General features: G+C 40.6%; 1 protein-coding gene across 4 annotated transcripts in view; it reads left to right on the top strand.

The window, feature by feature from the left end:
• GNAS (GNAS complex locus) overlaps positions 1 to 26,059 on the top strand; it is a 185,991-nt gene extending 159,932 nt beyond the window's left edge. For all 4 annotated transcript variants that reach the window (XM_075176801.1, XM_075176802.1, XM_075176803.1 and 1 more), the window contains 8 exons: positions 5,704 to 5,801; positions 18,900 to 18,954; positions 20,028 to 20,101; positions 20,302 to 20,360; positions 22,022 to 22,142; positions 22,405 to 22,535; positions 23,195 to 23,262; positions 24,777 to 26,059. In XM_075176801.1, the coding sequence (XP_075032902.1) occupies positions 5,704 to 5,801; positions 18,900 to 18,954; positions 20,028 to 20,101; positions 20,302 to 20,360; positions 22,022 to 22,142; positions 22,405 to 22,535; positions 23,195 to 23,262; positions 24,777 to 24,923 (753 nt within the window). In that variant the 3' untranslated portion in view covers positions 24,924 to 26,059. The remainder of the gene's footprint in view (positions 1 to 5,703; positions 5,802 to 18,899; positions 18,955 to 20,027; positions 20,102 to 20,301; positions 20,361 to 22,021; positions 22,143 to 22,404; positions 22,536 to 23,194; positions 23,263 to 24,776) is intronic.
• The last annotated feature ends 354 nt before the right edge of the window (positions 26,060 to 26,413 follow it).

Raw genomic sequence — 26,413 nt, 5'->3', positions numbered from 1 at the left:
CAACATATCTCCTCTGATCATTCGATTACACTAAACATTTATCTTTGTATTTTGAAGGATCCATCCTTCAAAGCCTATTGGCTGAAGATGAAACTTTGGTTTGTTGGGGGATATTAAGGATTTTTGTACACTGTTGTGTTGGTAGTGATCACTGTGTCACAACTTGCCTTCCCAAATATTTAATCAGTTTTAATTGTTAACAAAGCCTTGATATATTTAGTCAATATTCTCTACTCTAGAGCATTTGCCCTTGATTTTACTCATATTACATAATTTTTTGAAAAAAGTCACTCACCTTTTTGATAGCTTTATTAAGAGGGTTAAAGTGGGTATGCCTAGACTAGTGGGTACACACAATGGCTGCCCATTGTCCTCACTTTCCATTAATCCTTCACCATTGCCTCAGCTCCATTCTGGGCTTGTCCCTTCTTACCCTTATTGCCAGAACTGAAGAATTTGGGGAAAATCTCTTGTTTCTTCATTAGTTACAGATTTATTGGGGTTTATTACTTTTTTTAGACTACTACACTCTGATTTACTTTGGCATTTTATTACCTAGAAATCTATCATGCTTGTTCACCCTCAACATTACCTGGGTAAATAGGTTGGAATGCTCTGTCCTTTTTGGGCACAACCAACTTCATCAGAATGATCTAATTTTCTAAATGAATGTTCTTTATTCACTGGAATTAAGGGGCATTTGAGTAGGGATTGTTCTTCTGGCATCTGCCAAACCCAGATTCGTTCATCAGACTGCAGAGAATGCATTTTAACTGCTCCAGTGATGGTCCAATGGTGTGCTTTACGCCACTTTAGTTGCTGTTTGACATTGCACATGGTGATCTGAGTTTTGTGTTCAGCTACTCGTTCACGGAAACCCAATTTGTGAAGCTCCACGGAACAGTTGTGGTGTTCTGTAGTGAGTGGTGCAACCAAGGACAGCTTCATTACTTGTGATCCCATTCTGTGAGCTTGTGTGGCCTACTGCTTCAGGGATGAGCTGTTACTCCTAGATGTTTCCACTTCCCAATAAGATCACTTACAGTTGACGGGGTCAGAAATTTGATCAACTGACTTTTTGGAAAGGTGATAACCTATGGCAGTGGGCATGTTGAAAGTCACTGAGCTATTCAGTAGGACTCCATTATACTGCTAATGTTTGACTATGGAGTTTGCAAGGATGTATGCTTGATTGTATGCTCTTGATAGTAATGGGTGTGTCTGAAATGTACAAACTCACTAATTAGAATTGGTTCCACTTTATTTAATCCATGTAATGTGTGTTAGACAGTTCACTCTTAATTTCCATACACAGTGATCTATTAACTATCCATTTAAAATGTCACACCAAATCCCATGATGGTAGGGTGACCCACCCCTTTTCATTATGGGACAAAGTAGGATTTTAATCAGTAACCAAATTAATTGTACAACTACTCATATGCTCAAGCATCTACTAAATATGAAATATGCCCATCCAGCCTTGCTTTCCTTTAGACCAAGCACCAAGATCACAAGGTGAACTACTCCAGCCATGTGTTTTCAAAGTGTTAGCAGAAGTCTCTCCCTCCCCTATATTTGACTACATGATTAGACAGTGCGAGAGCCTGAAATGACCACTTTCCCGCTCTCCATGGATATACTACAACAGACTCCGTTCAATTCTTGTCAGTCCGCACACAGGGCAAAAATGTTTCTGAATCTCTACAACAGAGCCGGTGGTAATCACTAACGCGACTACCACTACACTGCCAAGGACTTGCCTGACTTGAGAAGGCAGAAGGTGGCAATCACGAAGCAATGTTAACAGCGAAGGTTGGAAATCACTACGTGTCAGAATCGCGAAGAATCCAGAAGCCGGCAGGCAAAGCCATGTGACTTTCTGGGACTATACTATTATTAGGGGTGTTATTGAAGTAATGCATAGAAGCGTTAAATGGACAAAGTAGAAGCCTTGCTATAAATTATTGTACATCCGCCGCCTCCCTGCATTTAACACCCCTAATAATAGCATAGTCCCAGAAAGTCACATGACTTATCTGACGGCTCGTGCATTCATTGCGATTCTGACAGTGATTTCATACCTTCGCTGTTAACATTGCTTCGTGATTGCCACCTTCTGCCTTCTCAAGTCGGGTAAGTCCTTGTAGGGGTACTGCTATTTGGGGACACGTACCCAACCCAACAGAGCATACTTGTCACCCCATAGGAGATTCCTATTAAGCCTGTCAGACACACCTGCCCAAAGTGTCAATCCCCAGAGACTGAGGTTTATCCTGAATTAAAAACTTGAGGCTTGGTTGAAAGGTATGCCAACAAGTCATACATTTTCTGCATTTATTGTGCAAATAGTCAGTCCTGGGTATAATCCCAATGGACACAAACCAAGTGTAGTAAAGTTACTGCTCTCCATATCTACATTGGCTAGAAAGTAGATGCATAACTAGCTCTACTGTAATGCTCTACAAAGTGAATTTGTTTTACATACATACATACATACTTGCATATCATCATTTATTTATATAGCGCCACTAATTCCGCAGCGCTGTACAGAGAACTCATTCACATCAGTCCCTGCCCCATTGGAGCTTACAGTCTAAATTCCCTAACACACACACACACACACACACACACACACACACACACACACACACACACACACACACACACACACACACACACACACACAGTCTAAATTCCCTAACACACACACACACACACACACACACACACACACACACACACACACACACAGGGAGAGACTAGGGTCAATTTTGATAGCAGCCAATTAACTTACCAGTATATGTTTTGGAGTGTGGGAGGAAACCGGAGCACCCAGAGGAAACCCACGCAAACACAGGGAGAACATACAAACTCCACACACATATACACACACGTTCAATATCCCAAATCCCAGATGGGGATCCATGTCTGTTCACTCACTTCAGTCTCTCCATGCCAACTTACACTCTGTAAATTTTTCTTCTTGATTTTCTTTGTCCAAGTGAATAAATCTATTTCAATAACATATGTGGTCTTGGCACCCATCTTTTGCTTGATCTTATAAATACAAATTCTTATACTGTATACATACCATTACTTTGTATATATTTTCTTCTTTGTACAAACATGTAACACAGACTAAAACTTGTCCCTGCCAATCGTGTTCCTATAGCTTCATTATAGACTAAGTTAAAACAAGCCAAAACGCCTTGTTAATAAGGTCAGATGGGAATGGCTAGACGGCTGGCAGTAACTGTAATTGCCATGAGCTACAACAGTAGTATGCAGACGAGCAGTGAAATTGGTGGGCTACCGCAGCATAAGACCACACCGGACTCAACTCCTGTTGTATAAGAACAGGGCGGAAGCTACAATGGGCACTGGCTCGCCAAAGCTCAACAATTGAAGTTTGAAAATAGTCACTTGGTCTGACAAATCTCAATCTTTGCTGCAACATGCAGATCATGTTCAGTATTTGGCATAAACAACATTAATCCATGAATCCTGCCTTGTGTCATCTGTGTATCTGGTGGTGGTGTAATGGTGTGGGGAATGTTTTCTTGGCACACATTAGACCCCTAATAGTAATTGGTCATTGTTTAAATGCCACAGCCTACCTGAGTATTACTGCTGACCATGTGCATCTGGTTATGGACACATTCTACCCATCTTCTAATGGTTCCTTCCGTCAGGAGAAAGCACCATGTCACAAAGCACACGTCATGTCAAGCTGGTTTCAATGGTTTCACAAACATGATTAAGTTTAATGTACTCCAATGGCCTTTGCATTCACTAGATCTCGATAAAATAAACCACCTTTTAGGGTGTGGTAAAACAGGAGATTCACAGCATGAATGTGCAGCTGAGAAATCTGCAGCATCTGTTTGATGGTATTGTCAGCGTGGATTAGAGTGTCTTAAGGAATGTTTCCTGCACCTTGCCGAGTCTATGCAATGACGAATTCAAGCTGTTCTGGGGTCAAAGGGGGGAGGGGCCCTACTAAGTTGATAGGTGTACCTAATGAAATGACGTGTGTGTGTGTGTGTGTTGCCTTTTTTATGGTTTGCTATTTTTGGGGGAGCAAGACCAAAATTATTTTATGTTTTTAGTGGTCCGCTTAGCTTTCAGTTTTGTCTCCATAGTAAGAGTTTCAGTTGAGTAATACCATAGTAAGGGTGATGCAGATGTTTGAGGCACACTAAAACCCTTTTCTTGAATCTGTAAACTCCCTAAACCTACCTGTAACACCCCTTCATTTACAATATGCCCATGTTTGTAAAAGATATTGTATCAGCGCGCACACACATAAAAAAAAATTCCTAAGGAGCGCTTCACATAGAAATGTCATAAGAAACCTATCCACCTACGCTTCTCACAACAATACCAGTCTAACCAGTGCTGCAAGGTGCCAAACTGAGAACCATTTTTGAGAGAGCATTCTAGTGAAACCTCTGTCCCCTCCCATTACACAGGTTGTTTTTTTCTTAATAATCTGAACTGAACTATCCAGCACGTAAACATTCCCCCCCACCGCCTATTGTCCTGAAGCGTACCATGGTATTAAAACAGTACAATCTGCTCCAGGCTTCTTATTTTATTGGCTTTGATCATAATCTGTGCAGGAACGTATTACTAATGTAAATTGTTTAGTTCAATTGCTGATATTCACCTTACACGGTTCTAATGGTTTATAAAGTTGTAATCTGTGCACATTAAAGCTTGCTAATATATTGTAATGATTACTTGAGGGTCAGATTCAGTAACATCCACCTGGACACCTGCGGGCATTATGAGCCCCTTCTACACCCATATCTTGTTTAGGAGATCTGTACCTGGGAGTCATAACTGTATAGTAATCGTCTCTGTTACGCATTACACAATAGCATTCGCCGCATTCTTACATGTAACCTTCCAATTAAGCAGGGTTTTACCAAATTTAAAAGGTTGCTGTTGGGAAAGTGTTTTTTAGCTTATTTGCCCTGTTGTCAGTGTTGCATATATAAATGTCAAGTTAGTAACTTTGTTGCAGACTTAATGAATCTGTGTGCAGATACATTGTGTCTACAAGGGACTTGCACAACAACAGTCTGGTCTTGCTTTATAACTTGATTAACGCAGCTAGTACTGTTTATTACTCGGGCCTTGACGAACTTGCTTTTCATATGAAGTACTAAATCCAGACAAGTTTCTCTTAAGTTTCAAACAGAATGCAGTAAAAGAAATGGGTTGGACAACAGGTTAGAGCTTTATATGCAGTCCATGCAGGGCAGCAGTGCATGCAGCATGAAGTTTGCCATAAAAAAGGACTACACTGACTCAAACTGCTCATGGTGCGGAGGATGACTTTAAATAGACTTGTTTCTTGTGTTGCATGATCTACAGCTTTTTTTATTATTATTATTATTATTATTATTATTATTATTATTATTATTATTATTATTATTATTATGAAAGTGGTTTTCAAGCAATGTTGTTGGGGAAATCCCTAATCAATCAGAGCTTTTAAGTCTTAAATGACTGTAGGTTAATCGGCTAGGTAAGGGCAATCTAAGTGGCCTGTCTATATACTTGCTTGAGCTGCTTTATCTATGGATATTAAAGCTGGTATGAATAAATCCTGGTATTAGTCACTGATCAGATGTTTTAATTTACCCTTGATGTGGGAATGCATGAAATGACTGTCTGCTAAATGTCTTGTAGGAGTTCTACGAGCATACAAAAGCACTCTGGCAAGATGAGGGTGTAAAGGCCTGCTACGAGAGATCGAATGAATATCAACTCATTGACTGTGCACAGTAGTAAGTATCATCTTTGACCTCCGACAGCTGTGTATGATGGGGTTACTCCATCCCCTACTGTAGTGCAGGCTTTTTGATGGGTGTTGACAGGAATGGTGCTTGAAGAGTATTGTAACAAAGCTGCCCTTTTTCCATTGATTAGGTGATGTTAGGTTTAGAAAGAGAATGCATTGAAGTTGGTGCAATAAACACAGGACATGCCCAGTTCAAAAATCTAATTGCTTGTTTGTGGATATAGCTTGGTATGAGGTGAGGATAGAAAATCTGATATTATTTGCATGTGCTGCCTTCATAGTAATGGCACTTTCTTTTTTACCAATAAATGTAATCTTGGAGGGAGTTGTACATCATTACTGTATTTTTACCTGTGAGAATGTGAAGTCTCTTTAAAGGGTCACCTCTTGATATCATTTTGTTGTTGTTGCTATATGCCTTTCTTGGATTTCATACAAGGACTCTTTCAGAATGCGGCAGCAGAAATGAAGTAGGGGGCTGTGGTAGGAGGTAGCTGAACAAATGAATATAATACAGTGTATTGTTTTAGGATACTGATCTTTTTGCATTGGCTATCTGCCTCCGCACATAGCGAACACATTCCAGGAGTCCCACTTGTCACAGCCACAATGTCATTAAAGCCCATGTCCTAATCTTTCTGGATTTTCGGATATTCATTAATTTTTAACTTAATGACCTTTCTAAAAATATTTTTGTTATAGCAAGTTTATATTTTCACTTAGAGACTTTATGGCTATCTTTCATGGAAGCCATTGCGGCGACAGGTTGTGCAGGTAGCAAATACTTAGGCACCAATGCTTCCTTGCTCCTCTAATGTGTCAAACTACAGGGGTGTAATGCTAGAGATTTAACATTTACAGCAAAATTAATGAATTGGGTTAGTCCTTAAATAACTACAAAGTTTCATGGTGTATTTACAGAATCTGCACGGCAGTGACTGTGAGTGGGTATAATGACAACGTTTGTGTGTACTGCACTGTAGCTTTTAAGTGGTTGTACTCCCTAGAGGATTGTACAGTTTTAGTTCTGGGTGCAGAACAGGCAAGTATCTGATATGTGGATAAGATGTGCAAGCTTGTATAATGCTGTGTTCTAGTGTCTGCAGATGGTATTTGGGTGGATCTTTTACTGACTGCCCTATATGATGTCATGACAGCTGATCATTGCCAGGCAATGCTATTGGCTGCTGTCATCTACCCTTCGCTTCCTCCTCTTAGTAGGGCCCCAGCTAGGGAGGCTTGCTATCCCTGCAGGCTGAGAACTTTATAATCAGACAGACTTTTGTGTGTGTGTGTGTGTGTGTGTATCTGAAAGACTTCCTGGATAGTTTATTTTTGCTCATCTCTTATTAATCACATAGATCTGGGGTAGTGCAGATATAGAAGTCTCTGCTTTAAAATTATCATTGCACGATTTGTTACCTTGCATTGCTTCGTATATTATCCCCTGAAAAATGCAGTGATTAAGCTGTTCTCAATTATTAATAGGGTTTGTAACACAATGATTTAAGGACATCAAGTTTCAACACTTACTTTGCAAGATATAGATAGGGGAAAAAATGCAACTTGGCACTGTGGTGAGGTATAAGTGAGCAGTTAAGTGGGTTTATGGGTGTCTTTTATTTTCAGGTCATAAAAGCTTGTGGAATTGTTTGCAAAGACTCTTCTCTATGCAAAAAGTCCACATTTCTAAATGAGGCTATGTTAAATGTTTGATCAGTTGATCAGATTTGGAAGCCACCGAATTCTTTTGGTATCACTGGCGTATTCGAAAATGTGTTTAAATTACATGGGTGGCTAGCATAAAACTAGACCCACACCAGTGTTTGTGTCACAGCGACCAAAACTGTACTTTTAACTGTATTTGTGTCTGTATTTTTGAGTATATTTATGTAAAACGTGATTCTGCATGCTTTTCGGCAGTGTGTGCGCGTGTGTCCAACCGGTTTATATTTGTAGATATAACACTGTGTGTAAAAACCCAGCTTGGTTCATACAATATAATGTGATGGGAGTGGGTAAAAGTTGCACTCCTAAAGTTTGTTAATGGCTAATTTTATTTTGTAAAGCGTAGTTTACTTCACACTTGTCTGCTCGGTGGATCCTGTGTGTGCTGTTGAGCTGTGGGATGTGATAGTGACTGTTCTCTAGGTACATGCAGCAACACGGATTACCCTGCATTTGCTGCGTCCCTGCTGCCTTAGCACGGCATATAGACCAGAGTCTAAAGGGATGGGAGGGGGGTGAACCAAAGTTTATGGGACATGAGTGCTATTTAGCCACTGTAGTGTGTTCCAAGATTATGAGACTGGCTAATTAATACAAGCTTTCGATCTTCTGAAAGAGGGCCCCTCCTTCCAAACCACTTGTGTAAACTGGGAGCAGCAGAGCTATTTTTAGCCTGGCTGCAGCAGAGGTGGGGGGGGGAGCGGTGGAGGCTGGGCCTGGTTCATGTAGGAGGGCACATGTAAGGGTGGATCCTGTGCTGGCTGCAGGAGGTTCTGCTTTTTCCTGCTGAAGGGAAATTGAATCAAAATGACTTTCATGTCATTAATACCAGCTTGTTCTGTGAGTCTATAAGCTCTCCCCAGTTATGGAAGGCTGCCAGCATTTGTGTTCAGTGCAGAATGCAGTCACTGCTTAAGACGCAGAAAACTTTTTTCCATATTTTAATATTGATTTTATTTTTATTTTTTTTATCCAAACCTCGCAATTGTTTGAAAGTTCTGCCTGCGTTCTCCTATTTAATACATTTAAAAAAAAAAATAAAAAAAATTTGCTACACTATAGAATGGGGAGAATAAAACCAAAACTTAAGAACAAGAAGATTAAATGGGAGAACTTTTAGCCCCTTTCATCAGTCTTCTATTATATTGTGTTCTGATGAGATCCAGTTAATGCTAATTGAGTGTGTAAGATACAGCACCAATCAAATAAAAATGCTGTTTTTTAATTATTGCACTTAATCTTTACAAATCTGAGTCTCCATTATGTTTGGGACATTAAGTTATAGGTAATCTGGCATTTTCATTGCCTGTGACATTACACTTAAAATACTAGATTCAAATTGTAGTGCGTTGCCATCTTGTCATTCTATTGAACTGTACAGACTCACATTTGTGACCGTGTAATAAAGGGATAATATCCAAACTATTTTACTATAATCTAAAAGTATAACATTATTAACCCTTCTTTCACTTCAAATATATAACCGTATTTGTAATTAATATATGTGAGAGAAGGCAATAATGTGATGTCATACTGATGTTTCCTCAGCATGACCAATCAGGCTGACAGTCCTATTCTGTATCCTTCTATTGCTGACTTCTTTAGAAACAGGGGTGAATCTAGACTTTTCTTCTAAGGAGGTGGGGTAGAGGAGCTTTAGCGAGTCTATCAATACCCAATTGTAAGACCCTGAGGTGTAACTAGTTAGGTTTGTGCCATGGACTGTCGAGTGTGTTGTGTCCTACTATGCTATCGTCTACTACACATAGAAATATTAAAATGAATAAAATATTTATATATTAGACACAATTGTAGGAAACTACACAAATTCAAAAATACAGTAGTTAATTCTTCTTGTGCTGCTGATGACTGTCTCCTTCTGTCTGCACTCCTCTCTGTCTTTCTCCTTAAGAGTAAGTTGGGGTCCAGCAAGGCCTGGAGAGGGTATGTGTGTTGGGTTTTGAACCTGTCCTGATCCGTCTTCAGGTTTGTTTGTCTACATGTCGAGCAGTTGACCAATACATATGTAGTCTGACTGGCCGTCAAGACGAGTTAGATTCTAGCCGGGGCAAATGTAGAGTTTGTAGAGGGGAATAAATATATATATATATATATGTATATGTATGTGTGTGTGTGTATATTAAATATAGTGGCCAGCTTATTAATGCAAATCTCTAATCGGCCAATCAATCGTGAGACAGCAGCTTAATTCATAAAAGCATGCAGACATGGAGAGGTTCAAACCAAGCATCAGAATGCAGAAGAAATGTGATCTACGTGACTTTGATTGTGGACGATGGGAGTATCTCAAACTGCTGATCTCCTGGGATTTTCACGTACAACAACTTCTAGAGTTTACAGAGAATAGTGCGCAAAGCAAAAAAAACATCCAGGGAGAAACTCTGTGGGACTTTTTAACGCAAGATGTCCGAGAAGAATGGCCACACTGGTTCAAGCTGACAGGAAGGCGACAGTTACGCAAATAACAATGTGTTACAACAGTAGTATGCAGAAGTAGCATGTGAGAATGCACAGCATGTCAAACATTGATGTGGATGGGTTACTACCACACTGGGTTCTACTCCTTTTAGCCAAGAACAGGAAAATGAGGCTACAGTGGGCACAGGCATTCCGCCATGAGGGGTGTACGGGCGGTACAGCTGTGAGTGGGCCCCTCCGTCTGTCTGGTTTCCCTGGCCTGTCAAGGCCACCCTGTCAGACTGCCTGTTCCCCACTGCAGTGTGTCTGCTCTCAGCCACTGATGAGGTGGGATTGCGTAGCAACGTCATCACTGCGCGCCATGTGCTCCCTGTCTATCAGTAACCGGGAGCCGATGCATCGGGTCAACAAGTAAATTCATTTATTGTGATGTGGGGAGTCGATAGTTTATAGTGGTTAAGGAAGGGGGAAATGTACGGTGAAGATGGAGAGGGGCATTAATTAGTACTGGGCCCCACAGTTTCTGATGGCAGCCCTGGTCTCAGGTACACCAAAAGGAGACAGGATCTCTCTTCTTCTTTTTTTTTTTTTTTTTTTATTATTATTTTGCAGCAGCATGCAAATGGTAGGGTAAGAATTTGGTGTAAACAGGACTCCATGGATTCATCCTGCCTTGTGTCAATGGTAAAGACTGCTTTGGTGTAATGGTGTGGGGAATGTTACCTTGGCACACATTGGCCCCCTTTAATACCCATTGAGCATTGTTTAAATACTACAGCCTACCTGAGTATTGTTGCTGACCACCATGTGCATCCCTTTATGGTCAGTTTACCAATCTTCTAATGGCTAACTCCAACAGATTAATGTGCTATGTTACATGCACATGTTCTCAGAAGCTGATTCCACGAACTTGAGAACAAGTTCAGTATTCTCCAATGGCCTCCACCATTACCAGATCTAAATCCAGTAGAGCATTCTTGGCATGTGGTGGAATTGGAGATTTGCAGTATGACTGCAGCTGACAAAGCTTCACGCAGTTGCTGCCAATATCATGTCAACATAGACCAGAATTTCTAAAGAATGTTTCAAGCACCTTGTTGAATGCATGCCATGAAGAATTCAGACTGTTGGTTGCTAAAGGTGGTCCTACCAAGTACTAGAAAAGTATACCTAATACAGTGGCCATTGTGTGTGTATGTATACACCAATCGGACACAGCATTAATGCCACCTACCTAATATTGCATGTCTCTCCTCGTGCCACCAAAACAGCTCTGACTCGTCGAGGCTTGGTCTCCACAAGACCTCTGAAAGTATCCTGTTGACGTTGACGGCAGATCCTTTAAATCCTGCAAGGTGGGGCTTTTACAGATCTGTTTTTCCAGCACATCCACAGATGCTTGATCTGATTGTTCAGAAATCAATCTCTACACTGACGGGCGCATTATCCTTCTGAAAGCAGCCACCGTCGTCAGGAAATACCGTTACTATAAAGGGGTGTACCTGATCTGCAATAATGTTCAGGTAGGTGGTACGTGTCAAAGTAACATCCACGTGAATGCCAGGACCCAAAGTTTCCCAGCAGAACATTGTCCAGAGCATCACACTGCTTTCACCAGCTTGCCTTCTTCCCATAGTCCATTCTGGTGCCATCTCTTCCCCAGGTAAATGACGCACACACGCATTCAGCCATCCACGTGATGTAAAAGAGAGTGTGATTCATCAGACCAGGCTGCCTTCTTCCATTGTTCCATAGTAAAGTTCTGGTTTTTATTTAAAATTGTAGGTGTTTTCTGTTGTGGGCAGGGGTCAGCATGAACAGTAGTTCTTCTATGCGACTGGATCAGATGGGCTAGCCTTCACTTCCCATGCGCATCAATAAGTCTTGGGCGGCCATGACCTTGTCGCCGGTTCATCTGTTGTCCTTCTTTGGTCCAGTTTTGGTAGTTACTAACCACTGCACACCGGGAACACCCCACAAGATCTGACGTTTTGGAGATGCATTGACCCAGTTGTCCAGCCATCACAGTTTGGCCCTTGTCAAAGTCGCTCAGATCCTTGCGCTTGGCTATTTTGCCTGATTCCAACACATGAACTTCAAGAAGTAACTAACTTGCTGCCTAATATTTCCCACCTTTTGACAGGTGCCACTGTAATGAGATAATCAAGGTTTTTCACTTCACAGGTCAGTGATTTCATGTTGTTGCTAATGTGTGTGTGTGTGTGTGTGTGTAATAAATATACATAGATATAGATATATATCTCTACCCCTCCTGCATGTTGTAGCTTCGCAGTTGATAAACAATATTTTTTTATGCATGGATTGATCAGTGCTTTGATTTTGGACCCACCCCGTGTTATTACTTGGGTCCATGCCATTTGTTACCATGGAGTCTGAGAAGGAAATAAGCAAATTATACTGTGCGATAATTTCATTTCCTTAAAGTATTCCATGGCATCCCAACATGCCCTTCCATGTTATCAGTTTGTTTTTCATAAACAGCTTGGGAAGTTACTAAAATACACAAGGAAGGAGTCGCACTTTATACCTTCTGGGTCGAGGGGGGGTAAACTATGTACCGTCACTACTCGATTGACTAAGATTTGTTAGGGCTGCCATGGAGTACTTCAATGAGTGTATTTTGCCGCTCTATTTTTTATTTTTATTTTTTCCCCCCCTCATCGCTATCATTACTATCTTAATTCTTCGTACCTGGGAAATCTGTTTCAACAAATTTGAACGTTTGTATTCATCTTGCAAATGGCCAAGATAATACCTAGCACTCTGACCTTTTGAGGACGGGTTAGACTTGTTTGTAATGCAGACAGCCATTTTAGAAGCTATCACATTCCACATGATCTAAAAACAGTGCGACATCACCCGAGGTGCAAGGGCTAAATGAAATTGCTGGTTTCTCTTGAAAGTTGGTTCGAGTTGCCGTTATATGCAGGTAACTAACTTTTGAATATCTTTTTAGAATTTAATGAAGCTAGCCCCAATACACTGGAGCTTTACAAAGAGATTCAAGTGCAAGTCCTGCCTGTAACACTGCATGTTTAGACTTGCCAGTAGGATTTATTTTAACTATTCAGAAATTAGTAGTCTAATGCCTCCTTTTAAAACTAGCCTGTAAGAAATGTACTTCAACTGACTGTATGCAACTTTTCTGGAGGCGTCTGTATGAGTGGTCATATCCCACTAATGATTTGGAGGAGGCTGCAAGCATTTACACAAGTATAAAGAGTGTATTGTGGGTTTTGGTGAGGGGGGAACAGTTAAATGGTGTCTTTGTTCTGCCGCCTGGCCCCGCTCCAGAGATCTCTCACAAGGTTTCGTGCTGACTTGCTATTTATAGTAATATGGCCCCATTGTCATGACAACAGAGCTGGAGGCCAGAGTGCAGGCTGCTATTTCTGGACCGTTTGTAATGTAACACTGGGAAAGTTAGATTATACTCTAGTTCAACTTCAGATTAAAAAATAAGAATGGTCATCGCTATTCTGCTCCATTCTGTCACAGTCCATTGTGTCTGTGCAGCTGATAACTTTGATGTACATTTGTCAATGCTCCCGACTAGGTGTTCCAGAGCTAACTTTCTGTGTGGTGGGAACTCATTCTCCAGCCCCTCTGCCTCTCTATGGAAGAAATGTGTTCTACAGCTGTTCAGTTTAATTCATAAACGATCGCTTTGTGAAATGTTAGTATTTCCTTTTATTAGTATCTATATAGAATGCAGCCTGATGTCTGCGTTACAGCAAGATTATACTCAAATCTTGTGTAGAGCAACTTGTCTGACAAGAACCACATTTAGACTTATGGTGGTGCCAAAAAGGATGTAGTACGAGTTTAGATGTTTGATTAAAAAAAAAAAAAAAAAAGATAATTTATAAGAGTTGGCTTTGATAAATAATGGGTTATTTTACGGTTTATGCACTCTGTAGCACTGTACAGGAATGTATGTTATAGAAACAGAGCAATCCCTGTCTAGGTGGAGCTTACAAAACACACTAGAGCCAGTATTGGTCAGAACTCAATTAACCTAGATCGGAACCATGGGAGGAAACCATACCCTGACACTCCATGCAAACTGCACCCTGAAATGGAATTGAACCTACAGCCCAGGTGCTGGAAGGCAGCAGTGCTGAGCAAAACGTCTGTATTAAGGCACACATTACATGCAGAGCAGCAAATGCTGAACCTCCAAATGCAAGTGACAAAATGGTGGTTATTTGACAAATATATTTTTGGGAGACAAAGTGTTTAAAGCTTTGATCATGTCCCTCTGCATCTTGGTGGTTCCATTACATACAGGCTTTGTGTCCAAAAGTCTAACTGGCACTCAAAATACATTTTATTTTTATTAAAAGGAACCTTATATTCTCCAAAGTTCAAAATATTAAACTAAACATTCAATAACACAATCTAAAACCAATATAAATCTAAGCACCTTTTACATTGGTAGTGGGTGCTGCCATACTATATGATGAAATTACTTTTCAACTATAATCTCTGATGGAACAGTGGTCACTGATAGTTTTAGTGGGTATATTTTTCATACAGCAATGTGAGCTTTGCAGCACTTGTGGGTTAACATTTCCTTATGGTTTTAAGTAGGAGAACCCAGGATATTTCTTAGAATTAGTCAAACAAAGGCATCTTTCTTGAGTAACATTGTGAAGGAATTAGTTTTTGTTTTGTTTTTTTAATTAACTGTTTTCCTGTCTGTCTCTGAGTTGGTTTAGCTTGTTGGCAGATATGGTTGAAGTAGGTTGTTTCCATTTTACATGGTCCCCGGCCCCCAAGGTTACTCTCACCAGGCGTAATCTTGACACAGTTGATCCCACCAGTTTCTCCTCCTCCCTGGGCTTGCTCCTCTCCCCAATCACCACTCTTTCTTGCCCCGATAAGGCTGTCTACTTCTACAATCGCACTCTTACCGCTGCACTTGACTCTGTCGCCCCGACTGTCACCGTCAAGCTTCGTCGGTCCACACCACAACCGTGGCACACTAAACTTACCCGCTATCTTCAAAAATGCTCCTGCAGTGCAGAACAGCTTTGGAGAAAGTCACGCACTCATGCTGACTTCCTCCACTTCGAATTTATGCTTGCCTCTTATAGTTCGGCCCTTTCCCTCTCTCTAAACAATCCTTCATCAAAGCTCTCATTTCTTCCCAATCCTCCAACCCCAGTCGGCTTTTTGACACCTAAAACTCCCTCCTCTCCCCTCTCCCACTCCCCACCACGCTCTCTGCTGTCGACTTTGCTACCCACTTCACCTCCAAAATTGAGTCTATACGTCATGACATTTCCCAGCAGTTCCTTCTTACCCCACCCTCTTCCCCCCTCCATGCCCATTCTGTCCCCCTTCTCACCCTCCTCTGCTGCTGCTATCTCCTTTCTCCCCTCCCCTCCAGCTAGCTCACCCTCCATCTGCAGATACCGGAGTGAAGGAAGAGAAAAAGTCCATACCCTTCTCTCTTCCTTTCCCCCCTCCACTTGCACACAGGACCCAATCCCCTCCCACCTCCTCCGCTCCCTCTCTCCCGAAGCCTGCTCCCACCTTGCACACCTCCTCTCCCTCTCCTCTGGAATCTTCCCTTCCTCTTTTAACCATGCTTTTGTCTCCCCCATACTCAAAAAACCCTTGATCCCGCCTCTCTCTCTAATTACCGCCCTATTTCGCTTCTTCCTTTTGCCTCCAAACTCCTTGAACGGGTTGTCTACAACCGTCTCGCCTCCTTTCTTTCCTCTCACTCACTACTTGACAGGCTCCAATCTGGTTTTCGCCCCCTCCACTACACTGAAACTGTCCTCACTGAGGTCACTAATGACCTTCTCCTCGCTAAATCCAATAGACAATACTCCCTTCTTATCCTTCTTGACCTCCCTGCTGCCTTCGATGCCGTTGACCACGCACTCCTTTTGCAAACTCTCAAATCTCAGTCTCTACTCATGATTCTACATTACCCCCTCTTTCCCTACCCGTTGTCGTTCCTCAAGGCTCCGTTCTTGGCCCCCTGCTTTTCTCCCTCTACACCTCCTCCCTTGGTGTCCTCATCCACTCCTTTGGCCTCCAGTACCACCTCTATGCTGATGATACCCAAATCTATCTTTCATCCCCTGACCTCTCCCCTTCCCTTCTGTCTCGTGTCTCCTCCTGTCTCTCGGCCATCTCATCTTGGATGTCCCAACGCTTCCTTAAACTCAATATTTCCAAGACCGAGCTAATAGTCTTCCCCCCTGCCAGGACTCTCCCACCTCCCCCCCCCTCTCTATTTCTGTTAATAACACTACCCTCGTTTCTGTCCCCCAAGTCCGATGCCTTGGGGTCATCCTTGATTCCTCCCTCTCATTTAAGCCTCACATTCTGTCCCTCTCAAAATCCTGTTACTTCCACCTTCGGAATATATCTAAGATACGTCCCTTTCTCACCACGGAAGCCACGAAAACCCTTGTTCACTCGCTTATCTTTCGCCTTGACTACTGTAACCTTCTCTTTGGCCTACCTGATTCTCGCCTTGACCCTCTTAAGTCTATCCTCAATGCTGCTGCCCGCCTCATTTTTCTCTCCCGCCGCTCTATCTCTGCGGTCTCCCTCCAACAGTCACTACATTGGCTCCCCATACCCTACAGAATTAAATTTAAACTCCTCACCCTCACCTTTAAAGCTCTTAGTCAATCTTCCCCTCCCTACATCTCCAATCTCATCTCTACCTACAATCCTACCTGCCCCCTCCGCGCTGCCTCACTACTTCACTGATCACCTCCTCTCACTCTCGTCTTCAGGACTTTGCCCGGGCTGCTCCCCTGCTGTGGAACAATCTTCCACGTTCCATCAGGTTAGCATCTACTCTCAAAGGCTTCAAGCGTGCCCTTAAGACTCATTTCTTTATTTAAGTCTATCAGTCCTAACTTTCTTGTCCTGGCTCTCTTCCCTAGTTAGTACCACCCTTTATGTGTCTCTCCCTTCCCTTTAGGTTGTTCGCTCTCATGAGCAGGGCCCTCTTTCCTTGTGTGCTCATTCTACTGTTCCTTCACCCTCTGTACCTCTTGGCCTGCTTCGCTAGCCCTGTTTTCCCTGTTTTATTAATCTTCGGCCTTCTTGCTGATTTCTACTATCCCTTTCACTATCTGTCAGATATAATCTGATTTGCTTTACCCTGTCACCTGTGTATATATTTGTGTATCATGTTGTGTCTTGGTTCTGTTTTCTGTATATGTAATGTACGGCGCTGCGGACCCTTTGTGGCCCTTATAAGTCAAAGATAATAATAATAATTTGTAAAGGTTAAAATGCTCACCATTCTGATGACAGAACACTACTCTCAGTCCATACCTTCAGTATAAGGTCTGCTTCCTTCTCCTAGTTTTCTGTTGGTGCCTAGCAATTGTTCGCTTAATGCAACTTCCAGTATCTAGTGGCGACATGGCATAAAGTTGCCATGATGTACTGGTTCATTGTTTATTACAACTTTTTCTGCTGAAGGTTTGAGGTTTTTTTTATTTTTTTTACAAATATGGGGGCTATGTTAAAAACTAACACAATACAGCAGCTGCATTGAGATTAAGCTTGTATGCATGTGTGAATTTATTGCAGTGTAGCCGGCCAATATATTTATTTAATGTTCCGTTTTAAATGGCTAATCCTTACGGCAAGTCTACATAGGTGTTCTTAACTTTGCCATCTACATGTAGTAAACTTTAACAGGAGCAATGATATTATGGGGCAGTGATTGTGGAACTGTTGGGCACTATGCATCTGGTTGCATATGCAGTACGAGAACTGTAAATGTTAAAAGCATGAAGGAACAGTTCACCCATGACAGTGGGGCACGTACTGGACATAGTAATGGTGTACTAGTGGGTGCTGTGAACCATATGTAATGTTATGGATTCTCCCCATGCACTTCTCACCATAGTTGTTCACACCAGCCTCGGGTTCCACAGTCATTGTATTTTGGCATTAAGATCTGACATACTGGATGAGGTAATGAAATTTCAGCCATATACTCTTATAAAAACATGCACCGCCAGGCACTGGCCGGCCTAATAATGTGCTCATTAGTCTTTACAGTGCAATACTGGCATACGGGGGACGTGACTCCCATTTTTTTTTATATTCGTTCCACAGTGTTATGCAGTGCTGTACAATAGGATAAACAGGACATACATAAAACAAGGATATACAAGGAGGACAAAATAAATGCAGACATGAAAACTAATGAGTAGGGTCCTCCATACTCTTTGAGAGCTTACATTCTAAGTGAAAGAGGGCACAGCTGAAACAAGAGGAGCGAGTGTGGCTTAGAGTGGAGATTGGGATAGTTGTGAGGTAGTATTTGTGTGAATAGTATCAGGGATAAGGTAAGCTTTTTTTAAAAAAAAAGTGTTTTTAGAGAGCATCTAAAGATTTGAAGGCTGTGGGAAAGCCTGATTGGGTGTGGTAGGGAAGTGGGGAGCAGCACATGAGCAGTCTTGTAGGCGCAAGTAAGAGGTGGTTACCACAGATGAGACAAGGCGCAGGTCAGAGGTAGATGTAAATGGTGGGGAGGGAAGTATTTTGATATGAGATTTGATATGTATGAAGGGGTGGTGGTGGTCAGGTTTTTGTAGGTAAGGATGAGTAATTTGAATTGGATTCTGGAGGGTACAGGGAGCCAGTGTAGGGATTTGCAAAGTGGTGCAGCAGATGTGGAGCGGTGATGGAGGAAGTTCAGTCTTGCAGCAGAATTTAGGATGGATTGAAGTGTGGATATTTGGCTGTCGGAACGCCAGGTAGCAGGAGTAGAAATTTGGTAATATGTTATAATTAAGCCTCAGGCAGCTACATGTAAGAAGTGTACTTTGTTTTTGTAGTAGCATTATTAAACTCTGAATGGAAATTTTACAATCTTTTATAAACTTTTCTGTTCCAGTTTTCTAGACAAAATCGATATCGTGCAACAGAATGATTACACACCCACTGATCAGGTGAGTATTTGTATAAAATAACCCCAGCAGTGTCCTTTGTATGTTGGGAGCACAGTTATTTTTAGTTGTCTGTACATAGAGCAGACTGTGTCGTTTAGGTGAGTGGCTTCTCTTGTTGCTTTTAATAAAAATACAGTAAAGAAAATGGGTAACGTAGAGAAGCATGGATATCTCTTAAGCCTCCACACCTAAATGCTCTCCTTATGGACAGCAATAATGCATAAAGCTATCCATGAAGCATCACAAAAATGTCAACATAATGTTCTTCGTTGCCTCCCTACTCTGTATCTTAATTGTTGTCCTCATTCACAGCATAGGTCTCACGTCACCTGTACTGCCATATTTCCCCTTTGTGTTTTATCTTGTGTACAGTTTGGAACACACAGATAAATCATTCAGCTGGTTGAGCCCTAATGTGTCATTTGAATTTATGAACTTCATATTATGAACCCTGTGCCCTTAAATAATCTGCTATGAACCTTTCCTTCATCCAAAGTCGTCTTCAACGTTGTGTTTAGCAGTTCTGTCTTTGTTTTCAGATTAAACTCTTCCTGCATATCTTATATAATTTAATGGGTCATTCTTGCTTGTCACTCGTCATACTCTCTTGTTGTGTCACATATTTTTTAGTGTCTCTCTCCCTTGCTCCAACTACTTTGCTCTTTTTCTGGATCCACAGTTAAAAGGTCTCTTGATTTGATGTTTTCTTTGAATACAATGCATGAACATAAAGGGATATTCCTGGAAAGACAAAAGGTGCATCCCCCTCCTGGAATATATTATATAAGTAGTCTGTAACTTGAAGCAATGTAGAAGTGTTTTCTGTGCCATACTCTGCAGTAAATCTAGTGTTTGATGTTGGCGCAATGGTTGTATGGTGGTCAGGAAGCAGACTTGGCCTTTGGTTTAAGTGATAGCCTTATGTCTGACTAGAATGTTGCATGGCACCCTATGCCAGCTTTACTAAGCTTACTAAATAAGTCACTCTGTGACTTGAAGGTTATAATTTGTGTTATAACTACAGATTTGATTTCCAAAATGCTTTAAAAACTAAGTAATACTTGTTTTTCTAGGACTTGCTACGATGCAGAGTTCTGACATCAGGAATATTTGAAACCAAGTTTCAGGTCGACAAAGTGAACTTTCAGTGAGTACAGTAAATGTGTTTTGTTTTTTTTTGCATTGACTAAACTGAAACTGCTGACAGTGATTACCTGTAGAGCCACATGTGGTTGTTGGTTACTTCTAAGTGGTCACTTCATCTTCTAATGTGTAAAGGTATTCTAAGATGGTTGCAGTTGTGCTTGGTAGTTCCTGCAAGTTCATTTTATTTCTTCTTTCTTATAGTATGTTTGATGTTGGCGGTCAACGTGATGAGCGAAGGAAATGGATCCAGTGCTTTAATGGTAAGGCATAAAAACTTGATAACTGAATACAATACTGTCTCAGGGTGGTGGTAGTTTGGGTTTTTTGTTTTTTTTGCAGCAAATTTCTAAGACTTTTCCATTAAGAATGCCCTGGTTACAGGTTCTCACATCAACAATTGGGTATAGGATGTTTAATACTTCAAATGAGTTTCATCACAAATGTTTGTGCCTTCCTGATAAGAATTTTGGGTACATAATCCCAAAACTCAAAGTAGAAGTATCTCCAGCTCTAATAGCTGAATACAGGAGACTCTCCTTACATTCTTGAAACCTATTCTATAAAGTTCGAACAGAATGGGATTGTGCAGCCATCTTTATCAGAGTTGCTGCTTTGAAACCTGATCACTATGTTGATTAGTATATCTGATATGTTTAAAGCAGTGGATACCAAACTTTCTCAGTTCGAGGGACGCTTAGTGTCTCCATAATTTTTTCAAGGCACCCCTAAGCCAAAATATTTATCAAGAAGTCCCCTGCCTTGCTTACAAACGTCCCTGGCCAAGGCACCCCAGGGAGCCATGGAACACAATTTGGGAACCACTGGTTTAAAGGGTACGTTAGCCTAGTTGATGCAGAGTCCTTCTTGGCCATCTTTGTTTGTCATAGATAAGACAAGGTGTGCTCTGATCAGCTTCCTCTTAACAGACATGTCCTTTTCCCAAGCCTGATGAGAGAATTAAAATATTCAATTTTGCTTTACAGGATAAAAAATAGCTACAGACTTTATTTCACATTGAAGATTTCTTTGAAAGTTGTCCCTAAGGATTGAGTTTGTTTTAAAAAAAATGTTTTCATCTTAATCAAGTTTATACTTGTAGAAGGCTTCAAAATCGCATTACTAAAGACCACCAAATTATTTCAGTCAAAGGAATATCATTGATGTCTACAATGGATACAAGCACTTTACCAAGGCAGAATGGGAAATGCTGTACTTCTATCCTTGTCCCTTCATCCATACAAAAGGCGGGAATATTGCATAGTGCCATTTTACCAAGCAGATGGATTTATATATGAGGCTGTGACAAATGTTCCTACCAGTTCTCTAAAACTTTTTTTTAAAGAAGCTCATTTCAGATCTCCCGAGTTTTTACTGACTTGTGTGAGGCATTGTGGTTCTTTTTTCCAAGCAGTAGTTGGTGTGTTGGGATTTTATTTAAAATCCTGATGTCTGAAGTTGGCAATGGAGTCTTACTGTTTTAGTTTTGGGCTGGCTGGCAGTCTCAGCACTGGTGTGGATACATAGAGATGTTGCAAGGTGTGCATCAGAGTTTGAAGGGGTAATGGTATGTACAGATATATAAGGAAAGTAATACCTTGCTGTTGCGTCATTCAATCATTTTTTGCTACAGATGTTAAAGGGCTTTCTTGTGGGGAATCTAATCAAATATACAGAAGTATTAAACTGTGGATTCCTATAACACCTCACTTGTTTGCTTCTTCCGAATAAGAGGTGGGTTGTTGACCCTGTTTTAGACTATAAAATAAGCACAAGTAGATGGGTGTTCTTTATAAATGGGGTTCCTTGATCCTCTGAAGGGTTATTAAAGCTATTGTAGTCTGGTGCTTGTAAATGGTTTTGGTGTTTGTGTGTAGGTTTTTTGTTTTTCTTCATGCTTTGAAGTTGCCTTTTTGTGTTTCAGATGTGACTGCGATTATATTTGTGGTTGCTAGCAGCAGCTATAATATGGTGATTCGGGAGGACAATCAGACTAACAGACTCCAGGAAGCACTAAACCTCTTCAAGAGCATCTGGAACAATAGGTACATCACATTTTTAGACATAAAATAAAATTGGAAAACTAAACTCATAAGTTTCTTATCTTTCAGTGAATTTGAGGCATGATTTTTTGCCAGTGTTGCAACCTTTATACAGTGCTCCTCAAGTTAGTGGTTCTTACTGAGTGGATCTATAATTCTCTTATCAATACTAGTTTACACCACAAAAAGATCCATTGTGTGTAGATGATGATTGCCCTTAAGATAGATGAGATCTTAATATTTACCATCCAATTTCAATAAACAGGTGGCTACGGACCATTTCAGTCATTCTCTTCTTGAATAAACAAGATCTACTTGCCGAGAAAGTTTTGGCTGGAAAATCTAAAATAGAGGACTACTTTCCAGAGTTTGCTCGTTATACCACCCCAGATGATGGTAGGTGTTTTTAGCATTTTCTACAGGTTTTATTTTGAGTGGCAGCAGATAAGTTGGAAAATTTTCTCCTAGACATGTGTATTGAATAAATACGTTGGCAACATTAATACACATTAATGGTCATTTAGGAACTTTAAAAATGTGGATCTGCTGTGCTTCTTTTTGTGCATATGCATCTTATAGTAACTACTTCAGTCTTTGAACGCACTTCCATAAGAGATTACACCTACATTTGCAGAGACTTCAAGAGATACATATGGTGAAACCGTACACGCGTCACAAAGTCAAACCTATTTTCATTTTTAGGCGACCGCCTGAAACTTCTTGGTTGTCATTTTGTTTGGAGGGGGGTGGGGGTTCAGTCCTAAATAACTGCTTGTTTTAGCCTGATTTAGTAGTCGTCCTAACTGTGCCTTCTCCACCTCATTTGACTAACATTTATTTATAAAAAAAAAACAAATGTCCCACTGCAGTACAAAATAGAGAAACTCTTGCACACAAGGCACTCCCCAATCTATCCAGCTTCTGTCAGTGTGCAAAATGTCGCAACCCCAACAAAGGCTGCCATTTTAGCCTATGAACATAAAATGTGTATTTTTGCACTGCACTTGTGTAAATAACTCTAAAATGTCTCCATTTCTCCTTTTTCTTCCCCCCAGCAATTCCAGAAGCTGGGGAGGACCCCAGAGTCACAAGGGCCAAGTATTTTATTAGAGATGAGTTTCTTGTAAGTATTCCATGTGTTTTGTATACAGTGTGTGTGTATATAATAATTTTTAGACGTCCGTCAAAAGTATATACGGGTTATGTGCATTCCCAAGTATATCAGAAGTAGTCTCCCCAAAGTATGTATGTTTTTTTTTTTATTTTTTTTTTTTAAAGAAAAAACTTACTTTTCTAAGACTAAACATTGGAAATAATCTTTTCTTACCTCTGCCACATCAGATTGTGTGCCATAATTTGCATCAGTGTATCACACTCTTGCGAAAGTACGAGTTCTTTAGAATGATGGCTGTTTTAAAATCCACCCCCAATATTTGTTCGTCTTTTTTAGCCAAAGATTTTTCTCACATTAAGAATTTGCTCAGGTATGTTGTATTACTGTATTCAAACCTTGGGTAAATTACACCTACTGCTCTCGCGTATAGAGGATACCAACTAACAATTTAGTTTATTTTATAGGCATTTATAAACAGAAGGATGACGTTATTCTAAGGTGCTAACAAAAATGAGCATATACCAAGACATATAAGGTTTGCCCATTTTAAATCAACCCAAGTCTGACATTTTTCTAGTCCTGATTGCAGGCTATTGCTCACTGTGTTTAGAGAGGCCTGTGACATTTAAGTGTTCCCTTCAAAGTGGGGGCAGCTATTTTACAGAAGCATGTAGTCTGTGTATTAATTAGAAACCACTACTTCACGAAGGCACATTAGGCCTTATTAGGAAATTCCTGACCAATGTCACTGGTTCCTAGGCTAGGTATTTTGGTTCAGTCCACAAAAACAGATGGCTCTCTTGTATGTAGATGATGGGTCTTCCTTAATTGGTATACAGACAGGAAGTTTGGTGTCCCGCTTGATGTTCACCTATGTTCTCAAGTTCCTTAAATATGTATATATAAACCTATGAATGTTAACTATAGCTATAATGTAAGGCAACATGTATTTTTTTTAGGATTGAAGGTCATTTTTTTTTAAGAGCCGCTTGGTCTCTACAATGTCTGGTAATTCAATATGATATGCCATCTCTAAATATTCACAAATGTGTGTGTTATATTACGCTCCTAAACTTGGAATGTGTGCTGGCTTACATCACTACAAGATGTTTTTGCACCAAACTTTGTAACACTATTAAACATTTAAATATTGTAGGGAACTTTTGATCCTAAATCGCTACTTAAGAAACAAATATTGCAATATTTTTTCATAGGACAGATTTTGCACCGCTCCCCTTCAATCTAACATGCAAGTCTCCAGAAACATGTCAAAGTACAGCATAAACTCAGCATGTAAAATTGCTGCCCCCACTTTGTAGGCAACACTTAAACACTACAGGGGCCCTCTCAAATCCCAGTGAAGTATAGTTTGAAGTCAGCTTGCTAAGATCACATGGCAGACTGCTTCTGTGGAGTTTCAATATACCTTCCCACACTGATTCAATATCTTGTTTTAACCTCTTCATGACAACCATGAGGGCATGCTAGTTATGTGTAATGACCTGTCTTTCTCTCTCCTGCAGAGAATCAGTACAGCAAGCGGGGACGGGCGGCACTACTGTTACCCTCACTTCACGTGTGCAGTGGATACGGAAAATATTCGCAGGGTTTTTAATGATTGTCGGGACATTATCCAAAGGATGCACCTCCGTCAGTACGAACTGTTGTGATGGAGAGATTCTCAATTATATATTTTTTTTTTTCTCCTCCCTGGACTCGTAATTCAATTGAAAAAGAAATGAAACTACAAAGATTCTACACAAAAATAAATCTGTAAAAGGGGGTGGTGAAACAATACACCCATCAAGGGATGGAAAACTGTGTGCATTCTCCCTCTCCAGCTTGCACCTGTTTTGCTTGTTTCCTTGCTGCTAGACAATTGTGGAACTGTTAGCTTGCTGCCCTTCACCCCCTCTGCCCTGAAACAGCACGGGCTGGCACCAAATGTACCCTTGACTGAACTACCCTCCTCCTCAAAATGCCAACGTTAAATGCAGTGTGTGTGGAGGATTTTGACTTCATGTAATGTATACACATGCATCTGGAAGAGGGACTGTGCAATGGGATGGAGACTGTACTGATTATTTCCTCCCCTTAATAATAATGCCCTAATTTTATCCTTTGACCCTCACCCATTATATCAACTTTGTATCCCTACACTGCATTGCTGACCTCCGACTGAAAAAGGACACTTGACTCTTGACTGTAATATTGTGGCTTCATATTACGGAGCTGGGAGGCTCCCTGGCATCGCTGGGAGGGCATCGGCAAGAGATTTTATGCCTTTGACAAGGGTGCCATTATTTTCCTTTTTTTTTTATTTTTAGAGAAAAAAAAATAAATACTTGGATATGAATTTCAACATATCAATGTATTTATTTCCCAAAAAAATCCTGGACATTTGTGCTCTGTTAGTCATGCATTTTTTTCCCCCTTCCCTCTTTGTCCTTAAACGATCTTGTGTGATCTTTAATTCTTCAATCCTGAGCAGAATGTTAGACCTCTGTCCTCACAAACATGATCACTCCCTTTCCTTCTGTACAACACCCCTCACTTTTTTTTCATGGTTTTTTGTTTTTATTTTACTGCTGGATTATTCTTTGTACAGAATGTAAAATGTATTATTTTGTACAACTTTATTGAAAAAAAAAAATAACTTGTAGAAGATCTTTGTGCCTTGATTTTGGCTGTGCCCTGTACAATGAGCTAAGATGTAAGTATGTCCAATTACTCTGTACAGCAATGTCACCTTTGCCTCCTAACCCCTTTTCCTTCCTGTGTGTTCCCTCAACATGGGGCAAATCGATCTGTAGTACTAGTTATTTTTTTTTCTTCCTGGTTTACAAAAAGGAAAAAGCTGTTTAGTAAAAAAAAAGAAAAAAAAATACAAAATGTACAAATGTTGCAAATTTAACCACTTTAAAAGTGGGTCTTCATGATGTGACCCACTGTGGCTTCATCGTGCTTTTAACTTTTAGCTTGAACTCATTTAAACCTCTCTCCAAATGCAAGAACCTGGCTTGTTTCTACATAAACCAAATTTTGCTACAAATAAGTGCTAGTCCTCTTTATCCTTTTAAAAGACTTTATACAATATTACCAGACAACCAGAATTATTTGAAGTAGTTTCTTTACCACAGACACCAGTTTAATGGGCACG

This window comes from Mixophyes fleayi, chromosome 6 (assembly GCF_038048845.1).
Source record: "Mixophyes fleayi isolate aMixFle1 chromosome 6, aMixFle1.hap1, whole genome shotgun sequence".
NCBI classification, from domain to species: Eukaryota; Metazoa; Chordata; class Amphibia; order Anura; family Limnodynastidae; genus Mixophyes; species Mixophyes fleayi.
Note: the sequence above shows the minus strand (reverse complement) of the source record. Positions and strands in the feature narration are given on the sequence as shown.